The sequence below is a fragment of the Cavia porcellus genome, unplaced genomic scaffold (assembly GCF_034190915.1).
Source record: "Cavia porcellus strain 051 isolate PalLab524CR breed Dunkin Hartley unplaced genomic scaffold, mCavPor4.1 scaffold_18, whole genome shotgun sequence".
Lineage (NCBI taxonomy): Eukaryota > Metazoa > Chordata > Mammalia > Rodentia > Caviidae > Cavia > Cavia porcellus.
The window spans coordinates 53,276,147-53,298,063 of record NW_026947501.1 but is presented as its reverse complement, the minus strand read 5'-3'; the positions used below and the strand labels follow the sequence as shown (position 1 = coordinate 53,298,063).

Here is a 21,917-nt window from a genome sequence, read left to right as displayed (position 1 = left end):
GCTGAGGCAGGAGGATTGCTGCTAGTTCAAGGCCAGCCTGAACTGCATAGTGAGACCCTGTCTCAAAAAGAGAAAAACAAAAGATGGCTAAGGAAAATCACTTGCAGGAAGGGGCACTTAGGGATAAGCAGGAGTTAACCAGTGAGATAACGCTCAATAGCTCAAAAATATTTAAGGCAAGTGTGATAGTGCACACCTGTAATCCCAGTACTTGGAAGGCTGAGGCAGAAGGATCACTGCGAGTTTGAGACTAGCCTATGGTACATTGTGAGTTCAAGTCCAGTTTGGAATACGTATTAAGATACTGTTTCAAGAAACAAATAACATTAAAAATGTAGAGGAAAAATACAGAAACCATGTGATCCCCACACTGTTAGAAAAGCCTTCTTAGCAGTTGACCTATTTCCTTCCAATCGCAGATCACACCCACAGTTTTCTAAAGTAACCTCGGGGAATACCTTTCTGAATAGCTCTGCTTGGTCCTGAGGACTCTTCCTCCCAAGCACTGGAGTGAGCACATCCACGGCTGCCTTGTGTGATGACCAGGTCGCGTTGGAACCCAGCAGCCTCACGGAGCCTGAGCTGTACTGCTTTCCCGGAAGGTGTTTGTGACACGGAGCAAAGCGAGCATTCAGTGAGCTCTGCGTGCTTTGCGCGTGTGCTGGGGTGTCCCCGTCCGGACCCCAGTTCGGCGAACACAGGAGCTGAGTCCTCGACATCCCCATACCTAAACTTAAGCTTTGGGACGCCCAGGCACTCCGGAGATCTCACTCGGCCCTCTTGGCTCTGCAGGTCTGGGGGCCAAAACCTCTCCGGCTCCTGCGGCCCTTTTCCACGAAGCTAGCAGCCCTCTCACACCTCTACACCCCAGTGGATCATTTTCCCGGCGCGGGACACTGAGCCTCCCCTGCCCCACGCCCCCACCCCGCACCGAGCCGCTTGTTTACTCCCCGGCGCAGCCTAGTACGACCCCGGACCCGCCCCCTCTCACTGCTTATTGGCCTACGGCACGCGAATATCGGCAACGATTGGCCGGGGAGGCGGCGGCGCGGGCGAGCGGGATAGGTTGCGCGGGAGGCTGAGCGGGGGCAGCGGGCGATGGCGACCGCGGGTCGGTTAGGTTGGGTGATCGCCGCGCTCTGCCTGGGGAACGCCGCGGGGGAGGCGGTACAGGGCCCGCGAGTGCTGGGCTTGTGCCTGGAGGAGGAAGGGACAGAGGGCGCGGGCTGGGCCGCGCCGGACGCCACTTTATGCCTACGCCTCCTCGGCTCAGGCTTCGCCAACAGCTCCTGGAGTTGGGTGGCCCCCGAGGGCGCAGGGTGTCCCAAGGGCGGACGGGCTGTGGCGCCCGCGGGCGAGTGGCGCGCGCTGCTGTGCTTGGAGCCGGGAGGCGCGGCGGTGGCGGCGGCGGCGGCGGCGGCGGAGGCGGAGGAGGAGGCGGCGCCGCCCTGGGCGCTGGGCCTGGGGGCGGCCGGGCTGCTGGCGCTCCCGGCGCTGACGCGGGGCCTGCAGCTGAGCGCCCTGGCGCTGGCGCCGGCCGAGGTGCAGGTGCTGCGCGAGAGCGGCTCGGAGGCGGAGCGAGCGGCGGCGCGGCGCTTGGAGCCCGCGCGGCGCTGGGCCGGCTGCGCCCTGGGCGCGCTGTTGCTCCTGGCCAGTCTGGCGCAGGCGGCGCTCGCGGTACTGGTGTACCGCGCGGCGGGGCAGCGCGCCGTGCCTGCCGTACTGGGCTGCGCGGGGCTTGTGTTCCTGGTGGGCGAGGTGCTGCCGGCCGCCGTGAGCGGGCGCTGGGCACTAGCGCTGGCGCCGCGCGCTCTCAGCCTCAGCCGCCTGGCCGTGCTGCTCACGCTGCCCGTGGCGCTGCCCGTGGGGCAGCTGCTGGAACTGGCGGCGCGGCCTGGGCGGCTGCGCGAGCGCGTGCTGGAGCTGGCGCGCGGCGGCGGCGATCCCTACGGAGACCTGAGCAAGGGTGTGCTGCGCTACCGCACCGTGGAGGACGTGCTCACGCCGCTGGAGGACTGCTTCATGCTGGATGCCAGCGTCGTGCTGGACTTCGGCGTCCTGGCCAGCATCATGCAGAGCGGCTACACGCGCATCCCAGTGTACGAGGAGGAGCGCTCCAACATCGTGGACATGCTGTACCTCAAAGACTTGGCCTTCGTGGACCCGGAGGACCGCACGCCTCTCAGCACCATCACCCGTTTTTACAATCACCCACTCCACTTTGTCTTCAACGACACCAAGCTGGACGCCGTTCTGGAGGAGTTCAAGCGAGGTAACCGAGCGGTTGGATGTCTGTCTGGTGCTGTCCCCCGAAAGGGGTGAGGGAAGTGGAAGCCTCGAGGAACTAGGTGGTGAGCCTTGCACTTGGGAACGAGGTTTTGACGTGTATGTAGACTTCTTCCTAGGCTGCTGGAGGCAATGCCATCGGAAGAAATACCTTACCCTCTCCTTAGGCATAGCCCCTCACTCAAGGGAGTGACCTCCACTTGGCCCGTCCCTCCAGCCTCTCTTCTCTCAGGCCACTTCTTCAGCGATAGAAACTTGAAGGGCAAAAAGTAGTCTCGGTATAGGCAGCCACCACTACTTGTGCCCATTTGTTAGCAAATGAGTCCGAGTTTCAGTCCCTGATTGGTTGTTGCCTTTCCTGACTGCAGATGAGGGGTGACTCATAGACAGCGGACTTTCACTTTGGTTTTGCCAAAAACAAGTTTACCGATCCTGGCTTAATCTTTGCCTTCCTTTCTTTCTCTTTTTAATCACCTCAGAAAGTCTCCTGATTCACCCTTAATTCTGCGTGATCGCTTGGTCATTTTGCCCTCCTCTGTCTGAGCCTTTCTGCCTTGTGTGTGCTGACAAACCTGAAAGCTCAGGTCCTCAGAGTTGTCCTTCCTGGGGGCGTGACACCCAGCTGCAGGCTCCTGGACCCACAGCCCTGAGCTCCAGCAGGGTGCTGTGTGGATTGACCATAGCAGCTAGGGATGGGGAACGGAGAACTGGGAAGTGGACTGGCTCCAGGTCTGCATGGAGGTTCCAGTGAGCCCCTGGATGGGGCAGGAAGGAGGCTTTCTGATCTTGTCCATGCTTCTCTTGTCTTTGTACACAACTTTGGGCCAAGCCTCATCTCTTAACTGCATGTGGCCTGGGGTGGCTCAGGTCAGGTAGGACCATTGTGTGGGAGGCATCTCAGGTGTGCCTGGCCACTTCTGCAGGATGCGGCCCTGCAGGCCCTCTGGAGAGCAAGCAGGCACAGAGCCTTGCTGGTGCTAAGTGTGTCTTCAGGGCTGCCCCAGCCCCCAAGCATGGTAGCCCTTGTAGTGGCACTGTGGCCCTGGAGTCACCTGGGTGGATTCCCTCTGACCCTCTTGAGCTCCTAGACCCTGGGCAGCTGCACAGCCCCTTAAGTCCTTGGCTGCTGGTGTGGAGATGACCCAAGAGCCGGTAAAAGGATCTGGGGCAAGAGGTGTAGGAAGAACCCAGGGGCCCCGATCCTGGCTAGCAGAGCAGTCTTCGCCCCTGCAGCATGGTAGATGCTTTAAGTGCGAGTTCCATGTCTTCCAGAGTGGACGCCGGCCTTTCTCCTCCTCGGGAGTAATGTGGAAACCATCGTGGTCCCTTGGGTGCTGTGAGCCCACCTGTCTTTGGGTTCGTGAGGAAAGTGTTCACTGTGATGTGGAGTCTCAGCTGGGCGCTTGAGTTCTTTGCTGTGCGTGGTCCCTGCAGGAGATTCAAGGCAGTAGTGGTAGAGGGCTGCCCCTGGCTGGACCTGAGCTGCTTGGTCAGGATGTGTAGGATGAGGCTGGCAAAGCGGCTTGTGTTTCCCAACTCTGTGTAGCAGGTCTTCACTTTGAAGGTGCAGTTGAGCTTGGGCCCAGGGCTGTTGAGGATCCCAGATGGGCAGCATTAAGACATTCACAGTGGCAGGATGGGCAGGTGGTAGGGGACAGACTGTGGGACTTGAGGATGTAAGTGGGACTGAGACTCAATCACCAGACAGTGGGCAGTGTGGCACCATCCGGGCTGACAGTGGCTGGTATGGGCAGTGTGGTGAGGGGCCCAGCTGAGACCTGGCTGAGGCACACAGTGGCCTGGGGAGGACGTGTGATGGGGGCAGGCACCAGGAGGTAGAATAGGGACAATTGCTGGTTGGCTGAGGGACGGTAGTAGGAGAAGGGAGGGCTGAGGATGAGGCCCAGGTTTCTGCCTTTGCTGAGAGCCACGATGAGCCGTCTTAGGAGGCAGACTCCCAGCAGGCAGCCAGTGTGAAATGCAAACCTCTGGGGTCCCAGGAGGGGATCGAAGTCTGAAGCCCCGGCCTTGCCCGACACCCCAGCACAAGTGTATGAGGTGCACAGCTGGGAGCCTGGAGAAGCTGCAGGAAGAAGTAGGATGTCCTGAAAGCTAAGGGAAGAGACCACTTCCCAAGGGGAGTCGGGGGCATCTGTAGAGGAGGCAGCCACCAGGATGCCCATGACTGTACGGGGCAGATGCAGCTTGGTGGCTGGACAGGACAGCAGGACATGGAGATGGAGGGGAACTAAGAAGGACAGGTATCCAGCAGGCTTGGCAGGGGGATGCAGCTGGGGTGGTGCCTCCCTTTAGGTTGCAGGACAGGCCCCGGAGCAGGGCTAAGTTGACCTGTTGTTGACAGGAAAGAAGGTGTGGTGGACAGGGAAGCTGCAGTGCAGGGAGCTCCTGCTCTTGAGTGATGGCCTCTGAGTGGCTGAGAGCAAGCAAATGCAGGCAGCCTGGCGTTGAAGGGCATTTGGGGATCCAGTGCCCAGAAGCTGCCTGGCAGTGAACTCATTTCTGTACACGGATGGCCAGTGGGGGTCCCACCAGTGGCCCTTGGCTTTCCTCATCCCTGTGGTGCATGTGGGTCGCCCTGGGGGCAGAGTGCCTATGCTTCTCCAGGAAGATCTGGGAGCTGTCATGTCTGTCTCTCTGCTGACACTGGCAGATCGCTTCATTTTTCTTGGTGTGAGTCCTGTTCCTTTTGGTTTAGTCTAGTTTGTTTATTTATTTATGTATTTATTTATTTATTTTGGTACCAGGGATCAAACTCAGGACCTTGCACTTGCCAGGCAGGCGCTTGTGCCACTGAGCTAAATCCCCGCCTCCCCGCTTTTTTTGAGACCAGGCCTCACTACTTTGCTATGTAGTTCATGCTGACCTTGAACTCACTATATAGCCCAGGTTGACCTCAAACTGGTGGCGACCTTCCTGCCTCAGCTTCCCAGGAGTTGGGATTAGGGTTAGTACAGATGTACTTTACTGTGCCTGGCTTGTGTGAGTGCTGTTTGTTGTCCTGACCTTTTAATACAGTACGAGCCTTATGCGCAAGTGGCTCATTGCAGTCTTCTTGGCACAGGACTCTTCAAATCCATTCCCTCACCATCTCTTTGCCAAGCATCTGAGACTCTGGTACCCTCGAACTTCCTGGCGCTGGAGTGCAGGTGTCGTCTGGGGCGCTGCTCCTCTGTGCGCCCTGCAGCGCAGACTCAGATGGCACAGCAGTTATTTCTCGCACAGGTCAGAAGGGAGAGCACTTCAGAGCTAATGAGTGACTTGTGTTTTCTACAAAGCCTCGGACCCAGGTGCCTCCTCCAACCCCCAATGAGATTCCAAGCAAGGGAAGGATCGGGTGTGGGCTCTGCAGAGTCCTCTCCTGACCAGCTGAGCTCTGACTCATCATCCTATCAGAAGCCAGGTGACTGCTGCCGAGGAGACGCAGAGCTGCTCAGACATCAGCTGTGCACACACAGTGGATGACAATGTATGTGGGGGGCCCTGGCTTCCATCTGGAAGCCAGCGCTGCAGAAGAACAAAAGCAAAAATAACAAGGGAGTCAGCCACAGCGGTACCTCCCTGTTTTCCTAGCACTGGGGAGGCTGAGGCAGAAGGGTCACCATGAATTTGAGGTCAGCCGGGGCTACACAACAAGACCCTATCTCAGAAAACAAAAGCAAAACCAGACAGGGCAGAAAAAACCAAACCCTACATTTTTAAAGGTAACATAAACGCCGACATGGTGCTGCATGTCTGTAATCCTAGCACACTCCAGAGGCCGAGGCAGGAGGATGGCAACTGTGAGCCCAGACTGTATAGCTTACAACTTGTCTCAAAAACAAGGGCTAGGGGTGTAGCTCCTATGGTGGCACTGGGTGCAATCCCCAGTACTTGCCCCAAAATCAGAAAAGGATGCTGTAAGGCTGGGCACCATGAAGGAGTCCTCCACCATCCGTAAGTGGAGTGCTATCGAGCCTTAGGGCTGAAATGCAAAGCCTGGAGCTTTTCCAGGCTTTCTGATTATGTCGCCAGGTTGTGCTTGTCACACCTGCCCATGGTCTGTGGAGCTGCTGTGAGCAGGTGGGTCCTGTTGCAAGGAGGGAGTGAGGGAGACTTTAGTCTCTGGCCACAGTCTCTGTTCCCTCTGGACACCCTCAGACACCGTGTGCAGAGATGGTCACCTGGCCACTGCACAGGGGGATCTTCCAGGAGCCCTGCCCCTTCCCGTCCTCACTGGGCCATCCCAGAGCGGCAAGTCCCAGGGCACATGTAAGCCTGTCTCACCACAGTTCCAGACCAAGGGAGAAGTTAGTCCCTTTCCCTTGTGGTAGGTGACCAGCCAGAGGGACAGCTTCCTGGGAAGGGACCGAGGCAAGGGGAGGCCTCTGGACAGAGGCTGCTGTGCAGAAGCCGGACTTTGGTTTCAGGAATCACAGGCTGCTGACCAGAGCCTTGTGTCACACCCTGGGTGGGCTCTACAGGTTTGGGTTCTGCCGTGGAGCCCTTGTGGCGATGGCACCTGTGTGCCATTTGCAGCACAGTCTCCAAGGGTTGGGAGGCTCTAGGGGCATCTCAGCCAGTGACCCCACTTGGCAGGTCTGAGCAGAACTCTTCAGGACCCTTGGCCTTTTACTTCTGCAGTGGGGAGGTGACCGGAAGTGCTTGTTTTTACCTTTATTATATTTGTCCAGGGCTATTTGAGTGCCCTGAAGAACGCTGCTTTCACTAAACCCAGAGGTTGTGAATTAATGATTTGTACAAAAACAAGAACTTAATTTTCTTACTTTCCCCAAAGATTCTTGGAGCCGATGCCATTCATGTGCAGGTCAGGGGCCCAGCTTCCACCCTCACTTTGTCACTGGTGATAGGAAAACGTGTCTTGGTGCCCGGTCCAGCAGCTTCTCTGTCCCAGGGTGGCAGGGCACTTGATGGGGTACATGTGTGAATCGGGGTACATGTTAAGTAGCAAGCACACCCCAGATTTTAGAGCCTTGCTAGAAAGAGAGCAAGATGCTTTTTTACTGTTTTTTTATGATACTTGTCAAAAGGAGATTGGGACTGTACCGGGTTACCCAGAATAAGTTGCTAAACTTTGGTTTACTGTTTCTTTTGATGTTTTTAACACACTACTTAGAGATTGTAAACTACAAACAGGCTGTCTGTCTGTCTGTCTTGCTCAGAGAAGCACTTCCGTCAGCAGGGAGAACTCCTAGAGTTCACCCAGCACCCTGAGCCCCAGGCTCTGCTCTAGCTCGCCTGTCCCTATTAAGACCAGATAGGAAGATGACATGAGAGAGACCCTGGAGCAAGGGGACAGCGTGGTCTGTGGCTCCCCCTCCTCACAGTTGGATCCTTCACACCCATTTCCCACTTCCCCTTCCCCTGGGTGAGCCCCAAAAGGGCAGCCTGGGGACTGGGGAAGCCCCGCACGGAGAGTCAGGCTGGGGCTGTCCCCAAAACCTGTGTTCCTGGAATCTGTCCACAGCTCAGAGTCAGACAGACCCGGGCCACGTACCAGTCGCTGTGAGGACCCCACCCAGCGTGCTGACCACCAGGCTCCAGGGAAAGAGTGGGACTTAGTTCCTGGCATGGGTGTTAACTTCTGTCTGTGTGCCTGGCTTACACGAGACAGCCAGAAAAGCAGGGTGCCCTGAAAGTGATAAATGAGGATCCCCTGTCCACAGGAAAGTCACACCTGGCCATCGTGCAGAAGGTGAACAACGAGGGTGAGGGCGACCCCTTCTATGAGGTGTTAGGCCTGGTCACCCTGGAAGACGTCATCGAGGAAGTCATCAAGTCTGAGATCCTGGACGAGTCTGAAGACTACCGTGAGTATAGATGGCCCGGCCGCCGAGCCTGGGGTTCCGTAAGGCCATCTTGTGCTCCGTCTCAGGGCTCTGCCCTTCCTGGGCTGTTCCCTTTCCTTCTTTCCTGGTTCCTTCTCTGGCCTAGGCTCTTCTGTGCATTACGCAGGTGGCCTTTGAGGACCCACTCTTGCCTTGAGCATTTGCCTTGTAGGTCCTGGCTCCGGCTTCTCTTCCCAGCCCACAAACACGAACACATCCTGTCGAGGGTGACTCAGTGGAGGGTGGAGGGTTCTGGAGTCCTTGAGCCTGGCTTTCTGCTCTCGGTGCTACCCTAGGCCCCAGGATTGTCATGGGGCAGCCCTGGTAGTCAGGCACTGTGGAGGGAGCTGGACCCAGCACGTGGCCCTGGGGCCCTGACCACACCCCCTGGAACCTTGTGGGTGCAGGGCCCTCGTTTACTGTGTTTGGGCACTGACGCCTGTACCTGCTTCATTTAGGAGACATCACAGTGAGGAAGAAGGTGGCCTCCCTGGCCATCCCTCCCAGGCGCAGGGAGGAGTTCTCCCTATTCAGGGTGTCCGACGAGGAGGACAAAGTGAAGATTTCTCCCCAGCTGCTCCTGGCCACCCAGCGCTTCCTATCTCGAGGTGAGGTGAGGGGAAGTTCCTGGCCTCGGTGGCCCTGAGCATCCCGGCTGGCTCTCAGGCGTGGAGGCGCTAGGGCCAGAGGGGAGAGCCCATGAGGGTGACAGCAGCCAGGGTGGGGACCGAGGGCATGTGAGCCCTGGAGGACGCTGTCCCTCTTCCTGCCGCGGGGCAGAGGTGGACGTGTTCAGCCCGGCACGCATCTCAGAGAAGGTCCTACTGCACCTGCTGAAGCACCCAAGTGTCAACCAGGAGGTGAAGTTCGACGAGAGCCACCGCTTGGCCGCGCACCACTTCCTGTACCAGCGCAGCCGGCCAGTAGACTACTTCATCCTCATCCTGCAGGTGCCAGGCCGAGCCTGGGCTGGGGGCTCCCCGCGGTCCTGTCCGACAGAAAGGTGACTTGTGCTTGTTCCGCCCTCCCCGCCTCCTCCAAGGGCAGGGTTGAGGTGGAGATCGGGAAGGAGGGTCTGAAGTTCGAGAATGGGGCCTTCACCTACTATGGCGTGTCCGCCCTGACGGCACCGTCCTCAGGTAAGCCTGCCCCGCAGCACCTGCTGCCCGGTGTCCCCCAGCACGTCCCCATCCTCCTCTCAGCGCCAGGCCAGTATCCCGCTGGCCTGCCTGGTCACCAGTTTTCCCTCTCGCTAGCTGCCCAGTCTCCAGTGTCCTCGCGCCAGCCCACCTGCCATGACCTGTCAGCCGAGCCCGCAGATGGTGCGTGCTCCTCCACATACTGCCCGGACTACACCGTGAGGGCCCTCTCGGACCTGCAGCTTGTGAAGGTAACTGTCGGGCTGCCTCCTGGGTTCCGCCAGGCTATGTGGACAGAATGTAAACCCCGGGCGACGTCTTGGGTTGCAAGAGCAAGGCCTGCCCTGCTCCACCCCTCGAGATATGCCCAAGGATACGGCCCTCCCAGGGCTGGCCAGTTATCGTCCTGTCTGCTGGGTGACTCAATGCTGTCCCCCAGGTCACACGGCTGCAGTACCTCAATGCACTCCTGGCTACCCGAGCCCAGAGCCTGCCTCCATCCCCAGAGAATGCCAGCTTCCAGGTGGTTCCGGGTAGCCACACCAGGCTGCTTGGAGAGAAGACGGTTGCGGCAGCAGGTGAGCCCCGTGCTGCGGGACCCAGAGGACGGTGCGCTCAGCTCCTCCTGTCGCCTGCACACAGCATGTTGTGCCCTTGCCCTGCACCTTCCTCTCTTTTCTTCCTCTTCCGGTTCCCATCTTGCTGGTGGCACCAGTCTAAACCAGTGGCCTTTAAAGCAGAGCCTGTAAAGCCAGCATATTCTCTAAGTGCCCTAGAGTGGGTTGGCTTCATTAGACAGCAGATGGTGAGGGATTCAGACTCTGCCCTGGCCACGGATCATTAGGGTTTGGTACCTAGAGAAAAGAAGGTTTGGGTCACCCGTGGGTCTCGCTCAGAAGCAGGCCTGTCCTGTTGAAGGCTCCCATGTCAGGAGGACAGCTTTCCCCAGTGGGCTGGGGAGCATGCTGCAGTGTGACAATGGGGTCCTGGGGTCAGAGCTGTCTGCTGTGGTTTTCAGCTGGTGAGTCCTGGGGTGGGGCCAGTGATACCAGGGCCCCAAGAGAGGCTACGGGGCCTGCCCCACCTGCCCTGAGGGAGGCAAGCTCTTCCTGGCACTTCCTCTGTGGGTGCCATGTCCAGAGCCTTCCCTGTTTGGTTTTCCCAATTGTCCAGAGGGCCCAGTGTGATTGCTTTCCTGGGCACTGGCTCTGGTGCTTAGCCCAGGCGTGAAAGTACAGACAGGTCCTTTCTGAATTGTAAGGTGCCATGCATGTGCTCAGCAACAGGGCAGCCCCTCCAGCCACCAGCTTTGGGAGGTACAGAGGAGATGGCAAATGTGGCCAGGGTAACTGCTGTCTCAGCGCAGGGTGGGGTGGGGATGCCCCCTTTCGAAAGGAACACGTGCTCCCGGATACAGGGACACCTCTTACAGTTGTGAAAGCCATTTGCCCCCGGGGTGTTACTGTATGGAGCATCCATGTAGGAGTTCACACCACCCCACGGGACCTGGGCCTCACAGGCCAAGGTCTAGTGGAAGGTGAGCCATTCGAGTCAGTGGTCCCGGGTCCTGGTCCTGAGCTGCACTGCAGGGCTTCGAGACAATGCTGAGACGGTGCCCAGCAGGTGCCTGTGGCGGAGTCACACTCCCACCCCTCCAGGTTTCTTACATCCTCTCAGCTTCAACCTCCCACTGGCCAAAAAGAGTCATTTCCCGCAGAGCCTGGGGTATTTCCTCTTGTCCTCTGTTGACCGCTGCTCTGCTGACATAGTGTTGGCAGCTCTACCAGGAGCCCTGACAGTCGCCCTGGAGAGGAGGTCTGTAGCCATCCCTCTTTGCCTGACCTATCTGGTATCTGCCTGTGTCTGTCCCTGACACCCTGACAGCTCACTGTCACCACACACACAGTGACCCAGTCACTAGGTCTCTAGCAGAGAAGGGCTTCAGTGAAGGAGTGGAAATTTTCAGCTGCTTGCAGCAGGAGTAGGAAACTGAGGTGCAAGGGCCAACGCTCGCCAGCCACCTGCACCTGTGAATAAGCTTTCATTTGCGCCTGGACTGCTTTGCGGGTAGCTCTGAAGGACAGTGGAATAGCAGCTGTGACAGCGTCCAGTGACCTGCAGACCCTAAAACATCGGATCCCTGGCCTCTCTGCAAGCTCTGAACCAGTCTTCTGGGTTACACAGTGGCAAGGCTGTTGCCCAGGAGACAGTCCCTGGTCCCGGGACGTTGTCCTTTGTGACTTCCCTCCACTGCATGGCACTGCCTGCCCTCTGTGGTGCCACCCAACAGCTCCTCGTCTTCTCTCTCTCCCTCTCCTTCTCTCTCTCTCTCTCTCTCTCTCTCTCTCTCTCTCTCTCTCTCTCTCTGCTCTCTTCAGCCTTCCCCGTAGACCTTTCCCTCTTTGGCACATTTGGAAACTGCAGTTGATAATTGACTGTGGACTGGTGCGCATTTTTTGTTTTAAGAAAACACCAAGGTAAATATCTCCCTCTCTTGCTGTCTTTGCTTGTTTCCTCGCTGGCTGCCATGGGGCCCTGAAGAGCCGGCTGGGGGAGGAGGGGTGTTTCTCTGGGGGTGGGGAAACAGGTGCCAGCGCCCAGCTTTCTGGTGGGCAGGAGGGGTTGGGGGCACCTGCTCAGCCTCGGAGCAGCATGGGATGGATGATTGTCCAGGGCAGGTTCCCCTCACCCAGGGCCCCCTGGGGTACCGTCTTTCTTGCGGGGGCGTCCGTGCTCAGAGTGGCTTCCTCTTGTGAGGGTGACTCAGGCTGACCGTGTTTCTAACCCGTCCCTCTGGCTCTGCTTGGACGTCTGCCTCTGCATCCCGGGGCGGGCTGCCTTGTCTGCCATCCTGATCTGCAGCTTCCACTCTGGGTTGGTGACAGCCCCTCCCACTTCCTTGGCCTGACCATTCATTGTCCTCTCCTCTCTCTGGCAGGGTCCAACCCCAGCAGGTCTGTTGTGCCGGTGGAGGACAGCCCCGGGCGGAAGCCAGGGCTTTAACTGCTTGTCAGGCTCCCAGAACAGACAAGGGCATGGAGAGCCAGAGGGAGCCGAGCAGTAGCTTTGTGCTGCCCTGGCCCCACCCCTCTAGGCCATGTTTTAGATGGCCTACGTGGACATGGGGCCTGGGCCCCCGCAGTACCAGGAGCCTATAGGAGAGGGGTCGCCTGGCCCTCCAGGCTGTTCTGGAAGGAATGACGGGAACAGCATCATCTCCAGTCCTGGGGCCCGGCCCCTGCTCCACCGCTGTGACTGCAGGGTATTTATACCTCTCCGAGCCAGGCTCCATGTGTGCGCATTGTCACTGCCTTCCACGGCCTGGACCTGTGCCGCCTCGCTCCAGTCGGCCAAGCCCTCTGCTGGCAGCACCGTTCCACCCACAGAGAGTGCCTGGGCTCCAGGCCGCAGCCTATCCAGGGTGTCCTGTCTGGGCTCCCTGCAGTGTCTGTGCCAAAGCCAGAAGCTCCATTGCCTGGCCCGGTCTCGGTCTCTGTCCACGCGCAATGCTGTCAGTATCCCTGCCGAGAGGTCTCCTGGGGAAGGCAGGATCTTCCTAGCTGTGTCTGTCAGTCTGTCCCCAAGGCAGAGTCACCTGTGGTGCCTCTCCTGCCCCCCTTCTGTGGGCCTCCGCGGAGCAGGGGCAGCTGGGCTGTGATTGGAGCATCTGCATAGCTGTCCTTTAAAAAACAAAAGCCGAGGTCTTTCTTCCCTCTCTTTCCGGTTCTGTGGCCTTCCCTGTCCTCCCCAGCTGTCATAGAGACGGGGATAGGGACGCATCTGTCTTGTCTCTCTAATTTATCTGTCTTTTCCCTCAAAGTTCAGCCGTTGGAAATCAGGCATCACAGAGACGGGAGTCACAGATTGGGGAGGGCGGGACGAGGGTTTCTGGAGCCTTGCTTGATGGATTCGGGTCCTTCCACAGGGGACCAAAGCCAAACGAATGGCAGGGCTCTTGCTCAGAAACTGTTCTCAGGAGCAGTTCCGAGAACCTGTCCCTTCATCTCTATTCGGAACAGTGGTTCTGGACCTTAGAACCGCCTGGAAAACAGACATGGGGCCACCGGAGCCACTCCTGGAACTTGGTGATTCTCGGTACTGGGGCTTCATTTTTTAAGTAGTTGTAGATTCTCAGAAGAGTTCTATACCCTTCACCCAGCTTCCCTGGGTGGTAACATTTTACATAATCTTGATACATGTATCAGAACTAAAAATGTAAGGTTCAGCAATTCTCCTAACTACACTTTATTTGGGCCTTCCCGGCTTTTCCCAGTAGGGGCCTTTTGCTTGCTGGAGCCAATCTAAAGTACCTAGTTGCACTTCAGGCTGTTTTTTCCCCTAACTCTTTAGTTCCAAGTAATGAGAGATTCATAGGAGGTCACAGAGCCGGAGGCCCTCCAGGCCCTTCAGCCAGTCTGCCTCAGTGTCACATCTTATGCAGTGGCTGTGTGGGCTGTGCTGCCCTGTGGCCGCCCCCTGCTCTGAGCCCTGCAACCACTAGTCTGTTCCTCATCTCCATTACTTTGTCATCCTGAGAAAGTAGTATATATGGAATCACAGTGTAACACTTCGAGGTCACCTTTCATTTTGTTTTCTGGGGCTCATCTGGTTGTCCAGTGTGACAGTGGCTCATCCCTTCCCGTTGCCAAACGGTTTCCCATGGAAGAGGCAGCCTCCCCCTACCCAAGGACCCTGGTGGTGGTTTCCGGGTGGGGCTGTTCCAAGTAAAGCTGCTGTGAACACCCACGCAGGCGTGTGGAAAGGGGCTTGGTTGCTGGCTCGTGTGGTTGTGACCTGTTTCCGTAAAAAAAATGCTGGACTGTGGCACGGCTGTGCCATCGTCGCCACCCTCCCCTGCACCACAGGATGATCCGGCTCCACCCACGGCCACTCGGGGTCACTGCTGTCCACTTTTACTGTGGGACAGTTTCATGGGAATCCTGCCTGTGTGTGGTGACTGCCCATGCGCTTTATCTGTTTGCTAATTATTTGACCTTCTTCCTTTTTTTTTGAGGCAGGGTCTCGGTGTATAGTCCTGGCTGACTTGAGCTCATGATCATCCCGCCTCAGCCTCCCAAGTGCTGGGGTTAAACAGCCATGCACCAACTCAGTGGGCTAGGTTTGTTTTTTTTTTTTTTTTAAACTAACTTGAGAATTCCTGCTAGATTCTAAAGTCTTGGGTTGTACTTTTGGCTTAGAGGCATTTTATCTGGTCAACAGTGTTAGGGGTTTGCATCTGAAATGCCCCTAAAGGCTCTGGTAAAGCTTGTCCCTGTCCTGTACTGTTGACAGGGGCTGACAGAGGGAGGTCAAGCCAGGGTTTGTCCTGGAGGGCACCCTGGATCTCTGCCAGGATAGTATGGCCCAGAGCAGCAGGGCTGCAGTGGACATGGATCCAAACCTGTGAAACCATGGGCCCAATAAATCTTTACTCCTGTAAGTCGCTTAGTGTGGGGACTTCATCATGGTGACATGAAGCCTCTCCGTGGGGCCTTTTTAATTTTGAGGAAGTTGCGGATTTTTCTTTTATGCATTGTGCTTTTAGCATCAAATCTAAAAAAGTCTACCTAAGTCCTAGGTTTTAGATGTTACCTACATTTTTCCTGAAGGTTACCTTTTTATATTTGGGGGATAGGATTGAACTCAGGGACTACTGAAGAGCCTTTTTTTTGTTTGCTTTTCAAGAAGGATCTGAATTTAAAAAAAAAAAAAAGATCTCAAGAAATTGCCCAAGGGACCTTTGAACTTGCGATCTTGCTTAGGCCTCCTAAGTAGCCGAGATTAAAGTCTGTAATGCTGTGGCCCAGCTAAAAGTTTCATGTTTCACATTTAAGTTTGTGCCTGGTGAGTTAATCTGGGCTGTTAACTGGAAGAATTCAGTCAGTGTGCATGTTTTGGCTCTTAAAGCCCAGCTGATCCAGCACTGTTTGTTAAAATAGCCCCCAGCAGCCAGGTGGCTTTGCACCTTTGCCCCATGTTGGGTGGCAGACACCTGCTGCTTGGGAAGCTGAGTGGGAAGGTCACAAACCCGAGGCCAGCCTGGACCACTTAAACCCCGACTAAGGATGGAAAAGGGGCTGGTCAGGTAGCTCAGCTGTACAGCCTTAGCCCGGCATGTGTGAGGCTGAAATTCAAACTCAAACGAATGAAAAAATTGGGCATTTTTGTATGGTTTTTCTGTGTGCCTCTCATGTCACATCTTTATTTACTATGGCTGTGTAGATGTCTGCAAACCAGAAGACAGATTTTCTTATCCCACTTTTCAGAATTGTTCTCCCTATAATTTTTTTTTACAAATTTTAGAATAACATCTGCATCTACTAAAAATCTTACTGAGAGCTCAGTAGTTGTGGCATCATCTCTAACTTGTCTTTCAACCCATGAACACGGTCTGTTTCAATTTATATAAATTTGGATTTCATTTTGGTTTGTAGATTTCAGCATTTTTTTTTCAGTACTGGGAATCGAACTCAGGACCTTGTGTTTGCCAGTGAGGTGCTTTGTGCCCTTGAGCTATAGCTCCAGCCCTGAGCATCTTTTAAAGATAATCTAAGCCTGAGTACTTCACTTTGCTAAAGAGGTGTGCCTGCTAGCGTGTTTTCAACTTCCGTGTTCATTGCTGGCAGGGAGAAATACATTGCATGTTGGCGTTGTGTCCTGAGATTTTGCTGGACCTTGTTGGTCTGGAGAGGTTTGGGGTGGGCTCCTTGGGATTTCCTAGTGTACACAGACGAGCATGTTGTATGCTGACCCAGTGCTGTGGACATCGGGACTTTACAAACCACCCTGGTGATTCTAATGAGTGGCTGTGCCTGTAGACAGCTGCCCTCTGAACCTGCCCATCTGTGAGCAAGGGTGCCCAGAGCCTGCACTGAGCTGGCCATGCCGCGTGGCCTTTCCGGCAGGCTGCCACTGTTAGTAGTCTTGAGCTCTGCAGCTGAGGCTGTCAGGGGCTAGTCCTGTCAGGCTGTGTCCAGTCCCAGCCCCCAAGAGATAATTAGGCTGTAATGGGTAATCAGCCAGTTTAATGAACAAAAATATACTGATCCGTATAAAAAGGTGCTTCTGTCGGTCATTTGAGTGGCCTCTATAAGTGAGAACTTATCGTCTGTCGTCTAAAGCTCCTGTCTCGCCTATGGCACCTGCATCACAGCACACACTGACACTGTCACCACAGGGCAGGAGCTGCCCGTGGACAGGCATGTGGCTCTGAGTGGGTGCCCATTGGCTTTTCCACATAGTGTAGTACCTGAGAAGGCCACCATGGTCACGCTAGGAATAGCTGCTGCTGGACAGATGCCACCTGGGTGCCATGCGTAACCCAGGACCACGTGAGGGAGGCTGGGCCTGCGTTGTGTTGCCCTCCCCCAGCTTGTGTATCTCAGGGCAGAGCTCGCTGAGGTCTACTTTCTTGCATTTGAAGAGCCAGCCTTGACGGGGTACAGATCTATACCCGGGAGGAGCAGACAGGAAGGAAGGAGCCGTTTGTGAGGGAGTGTGGAACAGGGCCCTCAGGCCAGGGCAGACAGTGTCCAAGTGTCTTTCCTGCCCTGTGGCCGGCCAGCTGGTCTCTGAGCTCCTCTATGGGAGGGAGGGAGGAAGAGAGGAAGGTGGAGCCGAGGAGCAGAGGAGGGGCAGCTGCGGGGCTCCAGCACCAGGGGGCAGCAGAAGCCTAGAGACACCAGGGTTGTGGGCCGCGGCCCCAGGAGCTGAGTGGGCCACAAGCAACCCCAGCACCTGACTCCAGCCACCAGCCAGTGACACTGTAGCAGGCCCCAGGGGGCAGCAGAGGCCCAGTGACGCAAGGGTTGCGGGCCGCCACCTCAAGAGCTGAGTGGGCCGCAAGCAACCCCCAGCACCTGGCTCGGACCCTAGGTGTAAAGCTGCCTGCCAGTGACAGTGACTGAAGCATGTTGGGCACCTTCCCCAGGCAGATGCTGGCCTTAGCTCATCAGTCCTAGGCCTCTGAGGCAACCTGGAAGTTTCTGGCATCTGTCTCATGGGCCTCAGGCCTGCTGAGGACCTTGCAGACCCCAGACCCCCATATAAGTACCTAGGACCAGTGCCACTCCAGACCCATCAGGGTTGCTGCCAGCAGGTCTGGAGGGAGACCCACCTGGGGCCACAGTGGCCACACCAGTGTTGGTACCAGCCTGGCCTGCCGCTGGCTTCTCAGGTATCTGGCACACAGCTGCTGGCCACTTCTGCATCACTGCAAGAGACCAGGCCCTCCCTTCCACAAACCAGTCTCCCATGCTGAGGCTGATGGGACGTTGAGGAGGTCTGGTTCTCTGCCCCAGCTGGCTCACTTCCGCCCCAGCCCTTCTCCTGCTCCATGTCTGGCTCTCTCTGGACCCACTTTGCCACCTGCTGCCTGTGGTCCCTGTATCAGCCCATGCCAGCCCCAGCCAAGCAGGGGTACAGTGCCTTACATAGCAGGCACCTTCCCTTCACCTGCCGGCTCTCATGGGGCTGCCTTGGGCCCAAGAGGAACAGGACTGAGGCCAGGGTCCACAGGGTGCAGTGCCACAAGCCCTGGGGGCTCTAGTGACGCCTGAGTGATCCCACGGGTCCACGTTGTCAGCATCGGGTGCGGGGGTGCCTGACATGGGCCTGCAGCGCTTCCCGGATGCCCCGCTGCCAATCGCAGGCCAGTTGCACTGGGGTCAGGGAGGCCTGGAACAAGGAGGCCAGGTCAGTCCTCTTGGGTGCCACAGAGCCTGCATCACCCCAGGCCTCGCCAGCCATACATACCACATTCTGCACGCCCAGCTTGGCGCCATATAGCAGTAGCAGCTTCATGGCTCTATAGTGGCCATGGCGTACAGCTTCGTGGAGAGCTGTGTCCCCTTCCTGTGGAGAAGTGAGGTCACTTCCTGTCCGCACAATGGGCCTTGGGCAGGAGGCTCAGGCAGCCCCCAGAGACCCAGTACCCACCTTGTCCTGTGCGTCGATGCAGGCGCCACACTCCACGAGGTGCTCCAGGCAGTCAGAGTGGCCCATGCGCACTGCCACGTGGAGGGGGGTGCTCCAGATCTAGGAGGACATGGGGTCAGGATGGGGTCTGGGCTGGCAACTGACCCTCCTGCCTGATGGTCACCTACATGAGTGGCTGTTCCCTTACCTTGTCCCGGGCGTTGACCTGGGCTCCCTGGTTGAGCAGCTGCTTGAGAATGTCCAGGTGGCCTCCCCGGCAAGCCCAGAACAGGGGGGTCCTGTCCAGCTGCAACACAAGGATTGGAACTCTCAGCATGCGGATGGATGCTGTATAGGGCGTGGCTGGGCATGACCTGGGTGCTCACCAGGTCACGTGCATCCACCGCGGCTCCAGCTGCCAGCAGCTTGCTCACCAGCTGGCCGTGACCCTTCAGGCAGGCCCAGTGCAAGGCCGTGCGGTGCAGCTGAGCCAGATGGAGAGAGGTCAGGCGGAGGGAGTGCAGTCACCGTCCCTGCCCACAGCAGGGCCCTGAATGGCACCCATCCCATCACCAGGCCAGGGGCTCCCCTCTTGGCCCATGTCACCCCACCACATCTGTGCCCACAAAAGCTTGCTACATCCCGGGCCAAGCCTAGGATGCACAAAGTAGTATGCATGTCACCTGGCCATTCTACCTTGTCATGGGCACTGGAGTCCCCTCCGTCTGCCAGGTACTTGTCCACCAGGGACTCCTGGTTCTCAGCCGCTGCCTTGAGGAATGTGTCCAGGTCCACAGGTCCCAGCTGGGCCTGGGGCTGTGGCTGGGTGAACGGAAGGACAAGACCGTGTAGCATCCCAGGCTGTCAGGTGCCCATGATAACAGCATCCCCAGCCCAGCCCAGGGATGCCAGGCAGGGACAGGAGCAGCACATGGTGGGCCCAGGCAGATGTCGTTCTGATGTCCAGTCTTTCTCCAGGACACTCAATAGGCAGTGTGTGTGTGCAGATTTGTTCACATGCTAAAGTCCTTCCCCTGCTCCTTGGGAGATGACCTTATTTGGAAAGTTGGTCCTTGCAGTTGGAATTGGTTGAGGTGACACTGGAGTGGGGTGGGCCCCTTTCCAATATGACAGTGCCAAAGGGAACTCTACACCTAGAGGACCCATGTCTTCATAAGAGATAGGGTGGGGGCATCCACACTTGTCCCCTCAGTCTCCTCTGGGTAAAGGGACCAGCCTACCGCTGCCTGGCTCTGCAGCCCCGAGAGCCGTGAGACAGCTTGGGCCTTGGCCCAGGCTGTCCCAGCAGACATCGAGGGGCCCTGTGTGCTGGTCATGCAGTGGGGCTCCTGTGTTGCCTCTTCCCTGAGCTCCCAGGGACAGCAGACTGCCCCTGCAGCGGAGCCCTGGGCGTCCCCACACCCTTGATGTCTCACCTCAGCCTCGGGCTCGGGTTCCCTGTGGGGGGGTCTGCGTCTTAGTCGCTTTTCTCTTCGTCTTTGAACCAAGTTTTCTAAGTCTTCCACTTTCTCCAGATTTATTCTGGAGCTGTTGAATTTTTCCAGCTAGGGCAGAAAGTGGGCCTCAGCCTCAGGGCAGGGGGTCCCAGTGACAGGCCCTCGGCCAGTCTGATCCTGGCCTGCACCGGGGGACACCTGGGCTCAGGAGACCCAAGGGGACCCGCTGCCCAACACTGCCAGTGTCACTCACTCTCTTCATCCTCTCTTCTTCCTGTTTCAGCTTCTCCCGGGCCACGGCCTCGAGGGGGCCCAGCCTCCAGTCACGAGGCTGACCCCTGGGATTTCGAGCTGCGTGTCCAAACCCCAACACTTTCCCTTCATCTCTCTCTTCACTCACCTGTGGGGCAGGATGTGGACATGGAATGAGGAAAAATGGAGGAACCCTTAGGAAACAGTCTCGAGGCTGAGGCAGGAGGATTGCAAGTTCAAGCCAGCCTGGGCAATTTAGCAAGATTCTGTCTTAAAATTAAAAAGGCTGGGATGTAGCTTAATGCTCCCTGGGTTCAGTCCCCTGTGCTAAATGAGAGAGTCAAATAGGGTCCTGATGGCTGCTGGGAGCTGACCCAGATCACAAAGGGTCCCCAGCTCCATCGAGCGCCCGATACCTGTGCTCGTCCTCACCCACTCTGGCAATGACCAAGGCCCAGCGCCCAGAATGACCAATGGCCACCACCCACTTGTCAGCAGGATCCCAGGGCTGAGGCCAGGTGATCTCAGCTATTTATACTGCTGGGCCTGTGCCTGGGAGCCTGGGGGCAGATGACACCTCAGCCTTGGGCTGCTTCCCTGAATTCCTGACAGATCACGCCACACTGCCACCTGACTCCAAGCTCAGGACAGAGGAGTTGCCTGTGGGGACAATTCTGGGTCCCAGGGTCCCTCTCTTGTGTTTCCGCATCTGTGAAATGAGTTTATGCTAGCACTTTCCAAGCCACTGTGAAGACTACAGGAGCTCTCGACACTTGTACAATCAACAGCCTGTCCTCCAGCTACCCACGCAGGTGCTGGGAAGATGCATTTGGAGGAAGACAAGGATTGGAATCATGGGGTCAAACCACAATGAAGGGACTGAATTCCCTCTAACGCAGCAGCCCCTCGACACTCCGCTTTTGGAATCTGCCTCCTGTCAGGGCTGCAGCAAATTGGAGTCACTGCTGGACCCCACATGTTCAGCCTTATGTCCCGCAGACCCCCGAGCATCACAGCCATTGCTGTTTATCACTGCCCAGGGTGACCAAGGGCACCCTTCCTCTGGCCACCAAAGCAGCCAGACCCTTTGGATGCCTCCACCGAGGTCATGGTGCCGGATACAGAGCTGCCCTGCCATACCACGGCTTCAGAAGCAGTGCCCACCCGTGTCCTCTCAGTCCAGGACGAAGCAGGACGTGCCTGTGCTGTGGCATGGCCCAGCTGCGTGTGCCCCCCACCCCCACTACAAGCTGTCCAATGCTGCTCCCCAAACCCAAGGAGCCCTGAGTCAGGTTGCACTCTGCCACTTCCCATTCGAACCTCTTGTGCTCCCCACCCCTTGCCACCTCTCCAGCCCCAGCTTCAGGCCACCACCAGCCCAGAACCCGTCCTCACCAACTGCCGGATACTAATGAAGTCCATAGTCCCCCCTGCTCTCCCCGCCTCCGTGAGAGGAGCCGACCGAAGGCCCTTTTATAGGGAGGCCAATTCCTGGGGGAGGTGGGAAGGGCTGGCTCCTGCCAAGGCCGGATGGCTCCGGGGACCTGTCACACCAACCAAAATACCCAGCCAGGAATGTGGCCTGCTGAGGGCAGGGAGTGAGCCACTTGGAGCTGAGCCTGTGGCTGCCCTGCCTGCCACCCCCACCCACTGTGGGCCCCTAGAGCTGCCCTGTGGGGGTACTTCCTGCTCTCCTGGGCTCAGAGCCCTGGAGGGGTCCAGCCCCCGCCTCCACAGTGCAGGCCTGGCTGCCTGTACCACCGAGAAGACCCCGCTCAGTTTCTAGAGGACAAGGACACCGAGCCAGAATCCCCAGAGGACCTCAGAAGGGACACGAGAAGAGGCTGACCTATGACCTCAGCTGGTACCCACATCCCACTATCCCCTGTGCCACAGCCACTGCCCACACTGCCCACACTCAGGAGCTGGGCCTGGCTGCTCCCAGGCCTGCAGGCTCTGTAGATGCTGTCTATGTCCCGTGCCTACGGGGGTCCCAGGCACACAGCGTGCCTTTCACAGGC

The 21,917-nt window shown here is 57.4% G+C and overlaps 2 protein-coding genes across 5 annotated transcripts; one reads left to right on the top strand and one right to left on the bottom strand.

Moving 5' to 3' along the window:
• The first annotated feature begins 1,057 nt into the window (after positions 1-1,057).
• Cnnm3 (cyclin and CBS domain divalent metal cation transport mediator 3) lies at positions 1,058-16,329 on the top strand. 3 transcript variants are annotated; one of them, XM_063229927.1, is made up of 9 exons: positions 1,059-2,272; positions 7,971-8,114; positions 8,591-8,740; positions 8,913-9,082; positions 9,175-9,271; positions 9,389-9,522; positions 9,711-9,849; positions 11,650-11,748; positions 12,210-16,329. In XM_063229927.1, exons 1-8 carry the CDS (start codon positions 1,099-1,101, stop codon positions 11,697-11,699), a joined length of 2,058 nt encoding a protein of 685 aa, XP_063085997.1. In that variant the 5' UTR covers positions 1,059-1,098; the 3' UTR covers positions 11,700-11,748; positions 12,210-16,329. The 3 variants fall into 3 exon arrangements, with proteins under 3 accessions (XP_063085996.1, XP_063085997.1, XP_023421584.2); XM_023565816.2 differs by lacking the exon at positions 11,650-11,748 and having other exon boundaries at positions 1,060-2,272; XM_063229926.1 differs by lacking the exons at positions 11,650-11,748; positions 12,210-16,329 and having other exon boundaries at positions 1,058-2,272; positions 9,711-10,972.
• Ankrd23 (ankyrin repeat domain 23) lies at positions 16,280-21,391 on the bottom strand. Of its 2 annotated transcripts, XM_003471709.3 has the most exons (9): positions 21,292-21,391; positions 19,898-20,044; positions 19,624-19,752; positions 18,884-19,009; positions 18,574-18,672; positions 18,396-18,494; positions 18,209-18,307; positions 18,026-18,124; positions 16,280-17,947 (listed from the first exon to the last, which is right to left on the bottom strand). In XM_003471709.3, exons 1-9 carry the CDS (start codon positions 21,316-21,318, stop codon positions 17,852-17,854), a joined length of 921 nt encoding a protein of 306 aa, XP_003471757.2. In that variant the 5' UTR covers positions 21,319-21,391; the 3' UTR covers positions 16,280-17,851. The 2 variants fall into 2 exon arrangements, with proteins under 2 accessions (XP_003471757.2, XP_063085999.1); XM_063229929.1 differs by lacking the exon at positions 18,574-18,672.
• Positions 21,392-21,917: the final 526 nt, after the last annotated feature.

What these genes read in the sequence shown, in the direction of transcription:
- Cnnm3 (XM_063229926.1), top strand. Translation starts at nt 1,099, where the DNA reads ATGGCGACCGCGGGTCGGTTAGGTTGGGTGATCGCCGCGCTCTGCCTG. An exon ending in GGACGAGTCTGAAGACTACC is followed by an intron (nt 8,115 to 8,590) that starts GTGAGTATAGAT and finishes TGCTTCATTTAG; the next exon opens with GAGACATCACAGTGAGGAAG. An exon ending in CCAGCGCTTCCTATCTCGAG is followed by an intron (nt 8,741 to 8,912) that starts GTGAGGTGAGGG and finishes GCCGCGGGGCAG; the next exon opens with AGGTGGACGTGTTCAGCCCG.
- Ankrd23 (XM_003471709.3), bottom strand. Translation starts at nt 21,318, where the DNA reads ATGGACTTCATTAGTATCCGGCAGTTG. An exon ending in CGGTGGATGCACGTGACCTG is followed by an intron (nt 18,495 to 18,573) that starts GTGAGCACCCAG and finishes CTTGTGTTGCAG; the next exon opens with CTGGACAGGACCCCCCTGTT. An exon ending in AGCTGGGCGTGCAGAATGTG is followed by an intron (nt 17,948 to 18,025) that starts GTATGTATGGCT and finishes TCCTTGTTCCAG; the next exon opens with GCCTCCCTGACCCCAGTGCA.